The 18,510-nt window shown below is 39.4% G+C and overlaps 1 protein-coding gene across 3 annotated transcripts in view; it reads right to left on the bottom strand.

Moving 5' to 3' along the window:
* LOC131471417 (CUB and sushi domain-containing protein 3-like) overlaps positions 1-18,510 on the bottom strand; it is a 193,968-nt gene that overhangs the window by 25,525 nt on the left and 149,933 nt on the right. For all 3 annotated transcript variants that reach the window (XM_058647955.1, XM_058647957.1, XM_058647956.1), the window contains exons 53-58: positions 18,274-18,447; positions 17,412-17,585; positions 13,037-13,222; positions 11,686-11,859; positions 5,858-6,040; positions 2,594-2,770 (exon numbers count right to left, since the gene is read on the bottom strand). In XM_058647955.1, coding sequence (XP_058503938.1) covers positions 2,594-2,770; positions 5,858-6,040; positions 11,686-11,859; positions 13,037-13,222; positions 17,412-17,585; positions 18,274-18,447 — 1,068 coding nt within the window. The remainder of the gene's footprint in view (positions 1-2,593; positions 2,771-5,857; positions 6,041-11,685; positions 11,860-13,036; positions 13,223-17,411; positions 17,586-18,273; positions 18,448-18,510) is intronic.

Genomic DNA, 18,510 nt, shown 5'->3' with positions numbered 1-18,510 from the left:
ATAAATCTCGTCTTCCTAGACACATCCATTTTTAAGATTAACCTAAAGCTACAACACTGAAAGGTGTGCAGTGTAAACCAAGGTTAACGGTGTAGCCTTGATGTTTGACTGATGGTTTTACCATGTTTGTTTTTCCCTCATGTTTTCTTTTAACTTGGAGGATTTCCATATCACATCTTTCTCAGAGATTCCCGAACCCAACCTGTTGTGCAAGTCTGATTAATAAACTACATTGCAGTTGTATCTGATATATGATATAGAATAATTCCTGATGAAACACTCCATGGATTTTGGAAATTGTGTAACTTGTCAGACTTATCTGGTCTTTAAACGTAACTAGAGTGAACTCATTTTAGCATCATCCATCCATGCATCCATTTCTACCACTTTATTCTCCAAATGTGCATGTTTTTGGACTGTGGGAGGATGAGCCGGGATCCAAACCGGTCACCTTTTTGCTGTGAGGCAACAATGCTACCCACTGCCACATGACCGATTTTTAGCATCAGTTCAGTTTAAATTTCATCCCTTTACCTAAATCATACAATATATTGCCACTCATACTTGAATTGGTATTTATCCAAGTGTTTCTAGTATTTACAAATATTATCTCGTTACTGACACTTTCCAGTGAGAGAAACATTTCACTCAACCATTCTCTCATCATCCCCGACTCACAAATGACAAATAATACTGGAAAAAACAGGAAAATATAGTAATTGTTGACAATACTCCAGGTTCGCATTTTATTACACGTAACCATTTCACAGAACAGAAAATCCAGCAGTTTAAGGTGGCAGCACCACTAGTCTTGTGTTAACAGGTAAATGATGACAATGTTCAAGAAGCAATTATAGCAATGCTGAAATGTTCTACTGGCTTATGATTAAGCAGGTTGCTGGGAATTAGTTAAGGTAGGGAATCAGACTAACACACACACACACACTGCAATAAGATGCTTCCAGTGAAACCTGTGTTTAAATACAGTCTACTAGGTCCCTCTTTATCTGAAATTTGTAGCGTGCTGCAGACAGTCAGACTTACTTTGGATGAAAGGATTCAGCTTACTGAATAAATGTGACTGTTATCCAGCTATTTCTAAATCTGCTTATTGCCATTTTACTCCAAAGTTTTCATTTAATCATACCTGACTTCCAGAAGAAAAATCCAATCATACTGTGTTGGGCCTGTTGGTATTAATACTAAAGGAAGGAGTAAAGCAATAGGGAGCGGAGAGCGCTATAAACAGTAGATAGAAATCAACAGGATCGTGTTTCAAGGCAAATAGTCTCCCTGAATAATCAGTGTTTACTGATTATTTCATAAAGTGCTTTATGGCTTAACCTCACACTTCACTGAGCAAGTCTCCCTTCTAATACACGTCAGCTGATTCCGCAATTCCTCAACTTGCTCAATAAATTTCATTTATCAACTTTCCAGTGAGTTAAGGTAAAAAAAGAAAAACTTTTCTGTTTCCCCTTGAGAATGTTGTGTGACTTTGATATGGTAACCTACATGATCGATTACCCATGAACCGTGAAAATGATTGCCTCCCTAATGAAGGCACACTCAGCCAATCTTGGCATCATAAGTGTTGATGTCCCTGAACTGACCACTAAAATTTAACGTGAAGTGATAGCATACAGGAGAATAACAATATTAAGTTTGGTGATAAGTGAGCTTCAAAGTGGGGGAAAAGGGGCAAGAAAGCTATTACACTTTCCTGCTTATTTGGTCATTACTATTCTCTCCTTCGCCCTCCTTGTGTATATCTCCACAGAGATTCATTCCTTTCCAAAATTGAAAATTATGCCCACACCATTCATCTCTCCCTGCGATTCAATAACAAGAAAAAGGAACGAGAAAGAGAGAATATCGTGATTCTCAGAGGGAAGAACAATGAGTAATTTTGTTTGATAGTCATCCTGGTGCAAACTCAATGCAGATTGGCACACTTCTTAATTACTGTGAGGCTCATTTGCCAAAAACTACCTGACAGTTCTGAAGCTTCGCGGAGGAAGAAGGTTCCAAGAGATTTATGTGCCCTTTGAAATCTTGTACCTTATCATCGAAACCAGTGTAAATCACTCACACTGCCTCCTTTTGGGAAAAATATGGAGCAGAATCACCTTTATTTCTGTCTGTCATATATCTTTACTGATGCTTCAGTACATTCTTTATGTGCAATTATGTTTAATTTATTCATACAGTAAAACACACAATAGAACAATAGTTGATTTACTATGCTACCAGAATTGCAGGAAATGTGACTCATATGCCTGGGCATGTGTGATCGGTCAGAAGTGGATAACATACATGAAAGCACTCCTTATTGTTCAATTCATGATAGACTCTGTGGCAGCCACAAGTGTGACTTGTGAATATATATATATATATATATATATATATATATATATATATATATATATATATATATATTTCACAATTTTCTGAGCGAGTTAACAATGTATAGCTTTTCTGTTCCGTGCATAACCCCGTTCAAAAGAATGGCCTTTAAGTGTCTCCCACAGAACACAGAAGACACACATCTCTAAAAACCTCTCATGTCCCTCATTATATATATGAAACTCACTTGTGCAGTTTGGAGCCGTGCCAGACCACGTGCCATTTGCCAGACACTGTCGTGTGGGCGAGCCGCTGAGGAAATAGCCTTCCATACAAGAATACACAATAGAGTGGGAGAAGGTTGTGCCATCGACACGGGAAATGCGGCCGTGAGCTGGGGTACCTGCATTGCCACACTGTACAGCTGGGAAATGGGAGACAAGAGAGGAGCTGTAGGTTAGAGGTGGAAAGTAGTAATGAATTCTCTATTTTTCATACATGTGTCAAAATCTGGGGGCTGGGACCCTCTGAGGTGGTAGCGAGATGTAATATTTATGTAATATTGATTATTTTGCTTATCAACTAGGTGTTACACAAATCCATATCACACTTTTGATGAGCTATCAGTACATGGAGTAAAAGTATGTGTGTTGTCAAGTTTCACAGAAAAACTTTAGATTTTGTCCTTGTGGTCACAGGAGTGAGCATTATTTTAATTGGACTCCGTTGACAATTTGTATAAAACCTTGCAGGTCATACAATTTGTCTTCTTATGATCCAAAGCACAGTCTGAAATTGGTTGCAAGGCCCTTTTACAGCCTTTTCTTAATATTCCAACAAAACTTGATTCCTGTTATTTTCTATATCTCCAAATCGTGTCTCATGATAACTCGTGATTTGCCTGACAGGAACATCTAAAGTCACTTTTCGGGGACAGACATGATGCTCACTCAGGCATACATTAAAAAACACACCAGGTGTTGATGTGCTTCCACCTCTTGGTGCCTCAGTAGAGCGGGGAAAATAATGACAAAAAAGAAAACTTTCCATCCCAGACATGGCCTTTTCACTCTGCTGCCATCAGAAAAGTGGTGCTGAAGCATTGAAACAACCCACAGAAACAGACCGATGAACATTTTATTCCCCTGGACCATCAGTTTACAAATTAATTATTAATTCAAACATTTTGTTAAGTGCAGTCAGTATTTATGTGCAATAATCTGCCTGCTTCGCCCTCTTATTTTTAGAAATAGTTTATTACTATTGGTATGTCCTATGTTTATTATGTTGGGATTCTTTTTTTATTGCACTAGTTGTCAGAAGATTCATCGGAACTTTTCTCAAGTACAATGACAATAATTTCTATTCTATTTTATTCTATTCTATTGTATCACTGTAAATGCCCACAAGGACATGTGCCCAAATGTCAAAAATAAAATATGGTAGCCTTTTTGTCTCCCTCTCATAATAAGTCAAGACAGACATGATGACAGAAACACAAAATAGACCTTGATGGCATTGTGAGATGGATATTAAGCTGAATATCCACAGTGACTGTTCTCCAGAGACTGTAAAAGGTTGTGGATAACGGATGGATGGGCTTTAACATTAGACAGGGCTTTAGATCACAGAAAGACAGCGTTCAGGCTTCAGTGAATTCCTGCCCCCACCCTCCCAAGGTGGAGAAATGGCTAAAACAATCTTTAAATCAGGGCTTCAGTGGGGTGACTGAGAGATAAAAAGGTAGTGGAATAGAGTTGAGGGGTAAAAGGAGGAGGGGAGAAAATCCAGAACAATAATGAGGGCTAGATAGAGACAGGAGGGGCACAGGGCGGAGAGGACGTAGAAGGGCCTCAAGACAACAAGATTAATACAGAAAAAAGAAATCACGGGAGATGAAAGAGAAAAAGGGCTGACATGAGGGGAAATATAAGATAAAATGTGAAAGAAAAATGGGCAGAACAAGAGAGATGAAGTAAAGATGGGTTACACAGGATAGTTCAGAGGTCCTTTGCATTGCTCTCTCATACTAGAAATTATGTTGGTGCTGCACCAAGTGAGCGGACAGTACATAGAGGAGAGCAGAAGCAGACATGTGCCTCAATATCCGGTTGACCCCTGAGGGTAATTTATGCAAGATTTAAAGCTGGTGTTCTATGAACCAATATCTTCAAAATCCACAATGATTCATTTATCACAGTCAAAAGGAAACTTGGCTTGAGGTGTCTGGAGTTAATGTATTTTTGTTGCAAAATGGAAGCTCGCCACGGTACCATGTGCTGGCAGGAAATACCAGATTACAGCCGAGAGATTCTTATCCATCTGGTGCAACAGTGTGTGAGTTTTTGCAACCATGTGTGTGTAGGTGTGGATGCACATGAGCACATAATCTGTCGGTCCAGAATATTGATATGTTGTCAATCAATGTGGCAGGAAACAACAGTTGAGGATTGGAATTATCTTCATACAAAAGACCAGCTAAGTTTGACAGGCTAAACTTATTTGTTGATGTATCAGCTAATCAATCGATCACTGAACAAGTAAATAAACATACTGTAAGCTGAATGGCAGCAGTTTTATTGTGAATTCTCTCCCTCTCTCTAAGTGAGTGTAAAAACAATTGTGACTCCTTTCTGGTAACAACTGCAAACATTGCTATGATGGATGATTTTTTTAGGGCCATTATCAAAAGCAAAATCATTGTAGAAACACTGTGTTGGCTCTAACAGTGGTGTGAACATACACACACACAAGCACACTTGTGACCCAAGTATAGTTACAGTATCTGTATATGGTTACTACAGTTATCAGTAGCTACCCACTGAAAAAAAAAACCTTTAAAAAAAGCTTATTCAGAGTGTAAAATGTGAGTTTAGATGCAGAGCATGTGTGGGTGAGAGGTCACCGAGAGAGAGCGGTGAAAGATTTACAAACTCTTGTAAAGGACGAGCTTCTGTGGAGTGAATATGTTGATGAATTATAAATGAATCGTACAGAAAAATGTACTCAACTATTCTAAAACTTTTTTTTGCAATTTTACACTTGGTCCAATGATTTTATTGAAAAAAACATTTCAGCATGCCTTATAGATTTAGAAAAGCTTTAAGAAACATAAGACAATAAACTAGGTTACAATAAATAAAATCTATTTATCTTTGAATAAAAGAAAGGTGTAAACCTGGATGGACAAGTGGAACATTTCTCTCTTTTTTTTTTTAAACTGCCACAACAAAATACAATCTGACATTGTTTTGGAAAATAGGTTAATAACAGGCAATCACTGATAAAATCACACATAAACACGCCTTCAGTGACAGCTCCTGAACTACAGCCTTTTGGAACAAAACATATTTAGGTTTGATACCGAGGCCTCGGAGTGACGACACATCTCCATGTTTAACTGGGACTTTCAATGCATATGTGTGTGAGGAAGTGTGTTTTATTTTCTTGTGTGATTCATATTCCTCTGATTCATAAATAATATCACAGACATTTAAAGGTTTTCCCTTACGTTTGCAGAAAGGCTGTCTGCCCGACCAGGTCCCATTGGGGAAGCAGATCCTCTCTGCCGAGCCATACAGTGTGTGTCCCACTGTGCAGGTGAAGCGCACCTTGCTGCGGACTTTGAAGTTCCCTGCCTCCCTGCTGGCATGAGCAGGTGTGCCAGGATCCCCACAGGTGCCTCCCGAGTCGCCTGCAATGGGAGATAAACAGAGAAGGATGAAAAGAGGGAAGTCATCCATTTCAACTGTCACAAGTGCGTGTTCACAAGTCGGAATTGCAGTGAACTACAACACATTGTTTGTGTCTGTCAAGCAGAGAGACAACACAAGAGGGCTTACACTCAAACGGTACATCTTTTGAATCTTCCGGGAAGCAACTATAAAAGACACAATGCACCAATGAGCAGTTGTCACCAGGCCAACTACTTGAAGGACCAGTGCTTTTCACTGCTTTGACACCAGGAGCTTTCTGTCCATAAAAACAGCAAGGCCAGCATTAAAAGGCAACCAGCTGTGGTTATGAGAAATGATGGATACAGTTTGACCTCTGAAGTTGAATGCATTTTCATTATGCTGAATTATCCCTGCTGTCTTTTGTTCTGTGGAGGAACATGCAGTTCTCTCAGTGCCATGCACCACCTGGCTTGCACATCTATGATTTAGCTCAGAAAAGAAGACGCAGTGCCTTTTGATAATTCTCTTCTCATGGCAGTCTGGGTGAGCGAGTGAAAAAAAAAAAAGGGGACAAGTTCTCTGAGTCATGAGATGTGAGTGAGAGGTGACAGGTATGGAGTCAGGGCAGTGTCATGGCTACAGGAAATATCACGTTGGAATGAGCAGCAAGCTAAGCTGAGAGGTGTGGGTGACTTTGAATGTAGGTAGTTCGGTGTTCTTTCGTTTTTGCATTCATTGGCGACATCTGCAGAATCCGAGGAAGAGCTTAACACACTAAGCAACACCTCGTGTTTCTCTGCTTCTGTTCCATCACAGAGAGGAAACCAATGATGGAAAGCCAAAATAGTCAAAATGTATGACTTAAGAAGGCAGCGTTAAAGAAAGAGAACAGTCAGCTATATAAATAAATTGATAGAGTCATCTGATGCTGCTGTACTTGTTTATACAGTTCAGTACATGTTGTCTCTCTGTGAAGGATCTGTGCTTTATTAGCTTTGAGATCCTGCTCCCAGAGCTACGACACATACACACACACACACACACACACACACACACACACACACACACTCCCTGCATCATTCCCCATATGCTCTCCATCTACAGAGCAGCAAACAGCTGCAGTAATACTGGACTTGTTGACAAAGCCCTGCTGCACAAACACCAAGCTTATATCTTCCACACACATTCTACTGCTCACATGTGCACAAAGTGGATTTGTCAGGTCAAGGTGTGGACGCTGCCCACACCTTGTGCATGTACTTGCGTATGCTTATGTTTAAAAATGTATGTTAAGTAAATATGCTTGTTTGCTGCTTGGCTCTGTATATTCACTTATGTATGTGAGTAGATGTCTTACAGACGCTGTCAGTATATAATATAATCTCACTAATTGGGATGGTGGTGGATTTGGTTTGAATCCGAGTTAATGTCCATTCACCAGGCTGCCTTTGTGAGGATATAATAAGGCCTTTAACTCAGCCATGCAACAGATGAGGACAAAGGGGGAATGGCTTGGCAAGCAGTTTTAAGCCCTATCTTACTAATTAACAAGGGAGGACAGATGAGAGGAAGGATAGATGCATGAATGAGAACTGTTGCTGACGATGGGCTGTCCTTCTCCGGAATCCATTGCACGATTTATTTTGTTGCTATTAGTGATAAAACACAAAAAAAATAGAATATGGCATTTTAATAATGGCTGGTCCTGAGGCGAAGCTGTCTGTAGAGTGTGCAGCAGCCTTTCTGCAAACAAACTTTACGATCAGGTAAGAAATCAAAGAGAGGCCGACACTAAGTGATGAGACATAATATAGGGAATTTATATAAAAAAAGAGATAAATAAAACATACATTTTCCAGCTAGCTCACTTATTTTGCTAACACTGCAGTAGTGACCACCTCACGTGAAAAGTTCTTACTGATGTCCTGTGAAAACTAAGGGTGCAAATGTACACTTGTGTTCACAATGTGCATTTGCTGTTCTGAATATTTAGTTCCTGTAAATAAGTTCATCTTAATCTGCAACAGGCGTTTACTGCCAAGAAACAAACCCGTGGAGCCTCTTGGTGATGAACAAAAGGTCTATTTTGCCATTATAATTTGTTGATTTCATTCTTAATTAGAAGCATTGATGCATCATAATCTAGTGTGACAAATTGAGGACAATACATTTACACTTTAAATGCCATTATCAATAGCTAACATCTATATAATTATCCTAAATGTCACAATTTTCAAAAAAAGAACTTTTTAATATTTGTTTCTTCAATTAAATGTGTCAAAAATACTGAGCCTGTAACTTCCATTGCTACAAAAATAAAAACTAATTCCCTTCTTTATTGGAAAAAAAAACTATTTGTAAGTTAGTATCTTTAATTAAATTCATTAAAACCCATCAACAAGCAGCCGTTATAGAAGTTTCACTCAAAACTAATTTAAGAGACACTTTTGTCATCAAAACAGAGTACACATAATCAAAATTAATACTATCTGCTATAGCTCGACACAGCAGGTCCTTTTTCTTCAGCTTGGTAAGTCACAGCATCATTTATTATCATTAAATCCTCTGATCACTGACCCAGCACTCATATCCTGCTGCACAAAATCCTCCACAGTGGTTTACTCTCTAAACAGCTATTGCTCCTTGACAGTTTAAATACCTGGCAACAGTTCCACGTTTGCTTCACATATCTCACTTTTTAAGTGATATGTTGATGGTTATTAGGTTTTAGACAGGTTAAATCAAATGCACTTAATCTAATTTGGTGTTATATATTTTCCCAAAGATTAAAGCAGAATGTATTTTGCTGGATGCTTTCAGACAAACAAAGGGTTGTGGAACTCATGGTGATGACACACAGCTCGGAGTGAGCGGTAATATTAAATACAACACAAAATTGCAAATCATCACTTTCAAAGAGGCCCATTTATCAAAACAGCGGGGAGCTGATCAAATCTTCTCAATTATAGATGCAAAATTGTTTCAAAACACTTGGTGATATAAGGAGGGGAAAATAAATATCTTGCAATACTGAAAGCATTAAAATCACAGCTACTCATCCACAGCCACTTTTAGCAAGAGGGTCCAACCTAGTACTAAGATTGTTGCACTGTGGCCATAAAAGGTGGGACTTGATCAACAACAACACTCAGGTAGGCTATGATGTTTCAAGAGTGTTCAATCGGCACTAAGGGGCCAACAGTGTGCCAAGAAAATATCCCCACACTATTAGAACAGTAGCAGACTGAGCCATTGATACAAGGCAGAATGGATCAATTCTTGTATGTCGTTTATGCCCAAATCTGACCCTAACATCCAACTGCTGCAGCAGAAACTAAGACCGGTACAACTGTAGCATATCTGTTTCAAGGTTTGATGTGTGCATTCAGATATATGTGTTCTTTGGTTGTAACAAGTGGTTATTTGTCTTCCTGTTGCCTTTCTATAATGTTCAAACTGTCTTTCCTCTGATCTCTGGCATTAACAAAGCTTTTTCACCCAGAGGAGAGCTGCTCTTTTCCTCATTTGGAAGCATTCTCTGTAAACACTGGAGATGGATGTGCATGAAAATCCCACTACTACAACCATGACTCATTTGGTCATTTAAATCAGTCCGACTGATGGTCATTTTGAACAACCAGTAGGTCGTCTTGTCTATGTCTACATGGCCTAAATGCACCCATTTGCTGCCAAGTGATAGAGTGAGTGGTTGACATATAATTTCATTATCAGGCACTTGAAGAGGTGTAGCTTCTTCTTCTTCTTTGTTTAACAATTTCCAGCAGGCTGTACCCTGAGAGGTGCAATGCAGCTCTCCACAGGAAAGAATGTTTCTGTCTGCAATTCAAAGTCCTTCAACATAGTTCAAGTGGATTTTGAGAATCATTTCAGGCCAAGGAACTATTAGGCTGAACACAGCAGGCAATTATGCTGGTTTATACAAAGACAAGTACCTCACCCACATTTTGATTTTGTTCCTCCATTTTACAAAACTGTGAGGAAAACATGGAAGGGGAATTTAGACTGAATGACAAATTTCACTATCTTAGCAGTCCAATTTCCCTACTACCTCAAAGCTTCCCACCTGTCTAAGGAAATACAAAATATTGAATGTGAGTAGACAGTTCACTCTACCACTTAAATGTCTTACAAGTCTGCTTATAAATGTTACGTCAGGGTCAATGAGATGAACAAACCAAGTGGACGTTCAGTAAAGAGAATCCACTTAAATGGTCAGGAATGCTTAAGTGTGATGGGAGGGAAGCATGCAGAGTGGATAAAGGGGAGAGGGTTGAAGAAATACACTTTAACACACACTTTTCTTTTGAAAATGTCAAGAGGAAAGTCTACAGCTAAATTATATACTCAACACAAAAAAACAAGTTTAGTTAAAGCCTTCGTTCATCGGACCCTGCTTCTGCACATTCTAGGGTTAAGACGTGAAGTCATATGTTACTGTCTGGGAATCGAAGAAGAATGATGAGCAAAGGGTTTGGGTTATTTGGCACTGGCTCAATATTCATTAGTCCAATGAAGATGCATTCTACAAATCACAAGAGCGCCCTTTCTCAAAGTGAAATACTGACGCTGTTGTAAGTACGGTGGAATTTGAGAATAATAATGGTCAAAAATATTTGGCACACATGAACCATTCACATAAATCATACAAGGCTTGCACAGAGTTGTAGTTTCGGGGCAAAGCATTGGCCAGTATCTATCCTGTGCACCGTTTTCTCTAAATGTCACACAGGCATAAAGCAAATATTTCATTAATGCCTGGTCTCCAGGTGCTATAACATTATAATTTATATTGTGGCAGAGTTTTGAAAAGTCACCTGATAACTGTCACTTATAGCTACGTTATGTTGTCATGCAGACTTTTGTTTTAACGTTTGTTCAATTTGCACAGGATTAGGATTTTTTGTGTGTGTGTGTGTGTGTGTGTGTGTGTGTGTGTGGTAGATTTGAGACATTTAAACAGCCCAGCTGCAACTTGTCTTCATTGAAACTGTGTTGTGAATTGTCTCTATGATGTATAGATACTTCACTACACACAAACACACACACAAAACACATACATTATAGAGCTCTTGTTGGAACTTCTTACTAGCAGAAAAAATTATTCTCATGAAAACGGCTGACAGTGTGTTGTGCGGAATATTTGGATTATTTAAAAAAGAAATTCTGAAATAAAAAATGGTGCTGCAGATTTTTTTTGTGCAAACACAACATGTATAATTCTATCAAACGCTGTCCAATTGTGGTAATGGTAGTAGTCTTAGACATTTCAATAAAACTAAAATTACCACTGTTGCTGGATATCACAGAAGAAAGACAGAAGAAAATAGGTCTCATTTAGGTTTTCAGTGTTTTGCAGTTGGGGTGATCCAAACTTTATAACTAAACTGCCCAAGAACAGACCAATGAAAAGACCCCCTGCAGAACAACCAACAAATAGTCCCTAATACGATGCTGTGATTGGTGTCATGAGGGAGAAAATGAAATATAGATTTATATTTCATGGTCAGAAAGTGTGCAGAGATGCTTGAGTGTGCTACATGCGTGCGTGCGTGTGTGTGTGTGTGTGTGTGTGTGTGTGTGTGTGTGTGTGTGTGTGTGTGTGTGTGTGTGTGTGTGTGTGTGTGTGTGTGTGTGTGTGTACCTGTGCAGTGGGGCAGTGGACCACTCCAGTGACCGTTCAGTTGACAGGTGAGTGATGAGTCTCCTATGAGCTGGTGATCTCCAGAACAGGAGTAGCGCACAGTGGAGCCAAAGGTAAACTTCTCTCCACTCATCACACCGTGGGGAGGCAAACCTGGGTGGCCGCATTCCACCTCTGCATGACAGGGTGCGGGGAGGAAATAAAGTAATCATTGGACGGATGGATGGATGGATGGATAGATTAGTGTTGCACGTCTCACACTGCTGCTGGGACACCACCTTGTTTTCTGCTGTTGTTGTAGGCTCGATGTAAAGAAAACACTTATTAAACATTTATTGTATCAGTTTACTCAACAGGAAAGAAGCTCTTTCAGAACCAGCAACACCTTCAGTAACACATTAATCCACACTGCCATGAATTATGAACGAGCAGTTCAGAAATGCCTGTGTTGAAGGAGCAATTACTTCTAAATTATTGTGCCTTAACGGTATAGACCAAAATCTGTTTGCTTACTCACTCAGTTCTCATACAAAGACTACGTAACATTAAGTGCTAGATTATATTTATTTGGTACCACACTCTGCCTTTTGACCTTTACGTATGTTTGTGGGAGCTATCATATCACATTTGTCCCTTAACACAGAGCAAGGTTTTGTAATTTCAGAGCCACTGATGCCCAGACCCATGAATAAACATTTGAGACAGACACCCCTGTGTATCTCTTAAATTACTATTCTGTTTGATAAAGTAAACACTGTGCATCATCTCTCTACCATGAAATTAAGTGCCTCCTGAGCCTGTGTGTGAAATGTAAAGGTTTACTTTAGTTGATTCAACTGGAAACAGGTCATTGCTGGTGGCGGACATTGAAAAAAACAATTTGTGGATAAACAGCCGAGAAACAAACAGTTTGAGACCTCAGATAGCCCTTTTAAGTTCATGGATGGCTGTTGTGATAAAGCCCTTGAATATGTGGGAACATCAGCTATAGCCTGAACAACTGGTCCTATGATACTTTTTCCCATTTCTCAATTAGACGATGTGCAACATAACCATAAGCCACAGGGGGCATTGAACATTACACAGATGCTGCCAGTTCAAAAACTTAAACCATTAAAAACTCTATAATCAACTGAGGACAATCTTGTTTGTGGACAATCAATAAAAAGTGTAACTTTTTTTTTCTTAATTTGGCTTTTATGTAAAGTTTAGTGATGCATCATATTGAAGATCAATAACAAAGGATAGCAGATAGACTCCTGCATTTAACAGTGGAGAAACACACTTTGACAAACAAGCATTCATTTTCATTTTACTGACGCTTAATGTAACAAAGAGGCAGGTACTGTACCGATGCATTCTGGTAGAGGTTTGTCCCAGTGGCCCTCTGGCTGACACGTGAGCACTGACGAGCCAAACAGGTAATATCCAGGGTTACAGTCGTAGAAGACCACACTGCCGAATGTAAAGTTACCGTGCTCAATTTTACTCTCCCGTATAGAGTTGGCTGGGATGCCCGGGTCCGTGCAGTTTACAACTGTATGAACATTTAAAAAGAGACGAAAAAGGAGAAGGACAAAAAAAAAAAAGTTAAGCCATCTCAAATTATTCAGCTGGTTAAACATAATGGGGAAATACAGGCAGCAGTTCAATTCATTTTTATTGGTGCGGAAGTATATCAAGCGAGACAGATGTTTTCAATGTTATTTTAAGGAAATGACTGTTGGAATAGCAGAGTTGGAAAGGCATTATTGTTTCTCCCTGACCCTTTCCTAGTATTCCCTTCGCCTGTTTACAGTCTAATGTATAGATTCAGTGTCTTATTTACTGTAAATACTACTCTCCTGATCTCCTCAGGGCTATGTCCTTTCTCTTCTTCTTTTCTCCCTACACACCAACGGTGCACCTCCAGTCACCAGTCTGTGGAAGCTTCTTCAGCTCTGAAAGACTGAGGAAAGCAATGTGACCTCTTTGCAATGAGGGTAGTGCCACTGTTAGTCCACTGGGCCCCAACGACATGGAGGACACAGTGAATCGGAGGTGAAACAGAGAAGTGTTGTGTATTTGCAGCATGTTTGTCTATGTGATTGTGTATTTGCTGCGTGTTTGTTAACTTGGTTGTTACATGTGTTTGTATGATGTCAGGTCTCCTTGCATGTGTTTTCTTCAGTTGCAGTTGCATGAATTTGTACACTCAAATGTGATATTAGGGCTAGGATTTGACATAGCTCAGAACGTCGCATGAATATCGTGAGATCTTCAAACAAAATCGTTTTAGGCAGAAAATACACAAAAACACCAACAAAAAAGGACACAAGTAGGTGGCATTCGTGCAGCTGATCTACTTCAAGCCACTTGGCACATGTACATTTTGTGAGCCGGAGGAAGAGAGAGCACACTCGTCATTGTTGGCATTTGGTTGTAGCTTGAGAGCTCATTCACTAAGGTGAGACTTGAAGGCTGAGAATGTAAGAAGCTTTTTTTTTTCCAAAAGAAAAAGGCTGGAGGCAGTGAAGCACAGACAAATCTAGAGGAGGTCGAGGAAAAGTTTTATCCTGTTTCTCCTGAGACTCACTGCCACATGCACAATCACAGGTTGGAGAAGGAAAAGGCTCTTTGTGTAGCTACCTCTGTGGTATTCAAATGTTTTTCATGTAATGCATAACATTTACTAAAACAAGTATTTAGAGAAGATATATTGTACATAGCTAAATCGCACAGCTAAATCATAATCACAGAGGAAATTGAACACAGAGATAAATAGAAAGGTGGAGGGAGAGAAAAAGAAATAAATTGAAAAAGCAAAAATGACAGTAATATTGTCCTAAACAAAACACAAAACAAAAAACATCTGTGACTGCAGTAAATATTGGCCAGGAGCTGGCATCCAGGAGTGTTGTCGTGTTGTATGACTGTCAACACAAGGAAAAATAAGGAATGATGTGTATTAAGTCCTTATGGAATAGAATAGTGCTTCAACATTTTGCATTTGAGTAGTTGAAAGCCCCGTCAACACAATTGTGTATATTTAAACAACCACATTTCAAATGCACATCTTTAAAAGCTCTGGTTTCGATGTATCTGTGTTTACATGTAAAATGCAAAACAGTTACTGTAGATCTATGTATAGAACATACATGCAATGTTCATATAAATGCTCTGTAGATGTGTATTTGTATGTATAGCACTTATCTAGATGATAAGCATTCAATTTTGCCATTCAGACAACACATCTGCATCACATGCAGCTTTTTTTTTTTTTTTTTAAATCACAAATCTGTCCAGTGCATTCACACTCTAGTACAGCGACTAGCAGTTAGGTTCTCCAAGTACAATTCTGCATATAGAGAGGAGTAGGGTATCGAACCCCGACCTTCCGTTTGGAAGACAACCCACTCTAACACTGATCCACAAATATGTTTTTGATCAAATAAGAACCCCAGTTCCCCTGATAAACAATTCTTTGTGCATCAATTTATGTCCATAAGTAATTACTTGTAGGTGTTTATAGTGTACATCATTCTAAAACAATACAGGCAGCACAAAATATCATGCAAAACATCATATTGCATATATGAAATTGTTGGATTTTTTTATGAGGGATTTATCTAATTGCCTTTAGTTCCCTTTGCCTACATTATGTCTGTTGTAGTCACTGTGCGCATCATGTCAACTATATGTGGAATTTTATTCTGTCAGGAAAATTTAACCTTGATTTCACCTGACATGGAATGTAAACAAAACAGCATTCTTGTGGCAATCTGCCTCATTATGTGCACCCAGCATCGATGCTGGGGATGTGGCTCTTCCTCCCGAGAAGCTGTGCTGGCTTTTGTCTTTGCTTGGAGCCTAATTTACATAAATGCTATTTGTCAGCATGTTCACTTGTTAAAGTAATAATAGAAGCGGTGATACGACCTGATTGGTGGCTTTTGCCTGTTTATTCTTCAAACAGCCAGACAAGTGAGTCCAGGCTATATTTGAACACCGTCAATAATAATAGAACCTCATGCTGGAAACAAGAGATGCATATATTGCCACAAATTTACATGCACCTTTTTAAGAAGCGGTCGGATATTCCAATCCAGGTGGCTTCGACAGCTGACAGTAGATGAGGGTGAAGTTGAGGGCAACATCAAATTAAATCAATAATGTCCATGTAGAGCAACGATAGCTCAAGGAAAAGGTTTAGCGCAAACAAACATTTTTTTGACAAAGACAAATCATGACATTTGAATGTGATTTTACTCTTTTACCCTGTCCATCTCTATGGTGCCATTCACAGTAATCAAAACTCCATCTCTTCACATCTGACTGCAAAGAAAACTCATGCCAAGAGGAAAAATGGGCTTAGTCTGGCTTCGGCTGATCAAGTCCACTTGGCTGACCAATTAAAGCAACACTCAAAACATTTAATAATATTACAGTCACTTGCTGATATGTTACTCTTGTTTTATTGAATAATTAATTTAGGTATTTTAGTTAACCAAATAATACTGCTTTGCTTTGCTTTGTATAGATTGTGGATTTCTTGGTCACACAGAAAAATGTCTGGATTGCTGCTGATTGTAAACAAACCACTACTAAAGCCTACTCTGGACCAACTAAAACTGGCCACAGCTAAAACACAGTTACTATCAAGCTCTCCCAATGAGATAACTTGCAGTGAATGTTCTCCAAGCTGTCATGCCTTCAAAGCAATCTCTTCTTGCAGAAAGTTTCTTGCTAAAAAACATTGGCAGGAGAATTGTGGAAACATTCTTCAATACTTTCCATTCACTCTGCTAGAAGTTGCTAATGTTGCTACTTTTCCTCTGAGGCCAGTTATTGTGACGTTGTTGCCTAATGTTGCCTGCAAAGACCTACAACAGAGAGTGAAATGTAGAGCTGCTGTTACATTTAAACGTAACAGCAGCTCTATCAAGTCTGCCTGACATGATTTCTTTGCATGGTGGCAGTCACAGCCTCTTGATGTCTGAACGATCATGCATTATATGGACAAAATCAGGCTTTGGGAACAGCCCCTTATCTCCGATGAAGGGAAATCTTAACACTTCAATGAGGAAGGCCCCTTTCTATTCCAACATGACTATGCCCCAGTGCAAAAAGCAAGGACTATTAAGATATGGTTTGACAAGTTTGGTGTGGAAGAACTTGACTGGCCCGCACAGAGCTCTGACCTCAACCCCATCGAGCACTTTTGGGATGAACTGGAGCAGAGATCGTGAGCCTGGCCTTCTAGTCCAACATCATTGTCTGACCGTTATAAATGTTGTACAAAATGAATGAGCACAAATTCTCAGAGAGTCTTCCAAGAATTGTGGAAGCTATCTTAGCCACAAAAGGGGAATAAAATCCATATTAAAGCATCATTACAGTCCCTGCTGGTGCAATGGTCAGACGTCCAAATACTTTTGGCTATATAGTGTATTCTAATATTAGATTCCTGAACCTTCAAAGCACCTGCAAAAACCAATTTTATTCTTTTTACCACTTTGGCTGGATCATGTGTCTGCATGCTGGCAGCTACACTGATGGCTAACCTGATTCATTGGAGCAGAATAAGATAGAACTGGCTCCTGTTCAAGTGTTGAATGAAACACCTTTGGATGTAGTGATACATCAAGAGCTACCCTCCTCAGGAGTCGATCAGATGCAGGTGGTTAATGAAATGCACATGAATATGGTGCATGTACTGGTTCCAAAGTTCTTCAGCTGGAATTTACCTCTGCATGTCGGTGGCTGCTGGCTCCACTGACGGCTCGCCTGGCACTGAGCTGTAGAAGGTCCTTCTAGGGTGTAGCCTTTGTTACAGGTAAAACGCACAACATCATTGTAGTTGAAGCCATCACCTACAGTGCGACCATAGATGGGACTACCGGGGTGACCACATGTCACAGCTGTGCATGTCCCAGGGAAGGAGTGGGAATGAAATAATGGAAAGAAAATGTAAAGTGGAAGGTGGAGAGAAAGAGAGAGAACATGCATAGGTGAGACAATTCAATAAAAATTATCAATAGGTGATGTACAGTGACACCTATCACAGAAATATCATTATCATATAATTAACCTCTGAGGACAACGGGGGAATTAGGAATCAAGACATGATCTTAGTTGGAAAAGGTGGAAAAAGCTAATTTTAATGCATCAATAGGTAACCAGGAGAAGGAGTATTATGAGAATATTTAACTATTACTGGCTTCAGTGCTTAGAGTAGTGGAGCAGGGAGATTTGGGAAATGCATGAAGCTTGAAATACTAAAGCTACTTGCATTACAACTCGCTCATTGTGCATACAAGCACAGTCAAAGCTATACTAATAAATTAAAATCTGGGAATTGAAGTAATACTGTCCTTTTCTGAAAATATAGCTTCTATACTCATAATAAATTGTGTATTCTTAAGAGCCTCTTCTGTGTCACAAAATAAAAGAAACATTCCTTTCAAGTTTACCCTCTCGGTGAAATGAAAAATCTTGACCCCGCAAAAACAAATCTCTTTCCTTTACTTCACACATATACACTCATGCACACACAACTCTAACCCTTCTTGTCAGTCAGACAGCAAAAAAAAGTGTTTTGGTACTTACGGATGCAAATTGGGAGCTGTCCAGACCAGCTGTGGTCCTGCTGACAGATCCGTACAGAAGAGCCAATGAGCCTGAATCCAGGGTTGCACTGGTAAACTACTGTGTCCCTGTAACCAAAGTTTTCTCCAACCACCTGTCCATTCACAATCTGCTCTGGGATACCACAGTGACCCGCTGCAAGATGAGGGAAATTAGAAAAAAAGATTTGTCGATGCCTCCTTCATTAACATTTTTTTA

Source organism: Solea solea, chromosome 13 (assembly GCF_958295425.1).
Source record: "Solea solea chromosome 13, fSolSol10.1, whole genome shotgun sequence".
Lineage (NCBI taxonomy): Eukaryota > Metazoa > Chordata > Actinopteri > Pleuronectiformes > Soleidae > Solea > Solea solea.
This window is presented reverse-complemented; position numbering and strand designations above follow the sequence as displayed.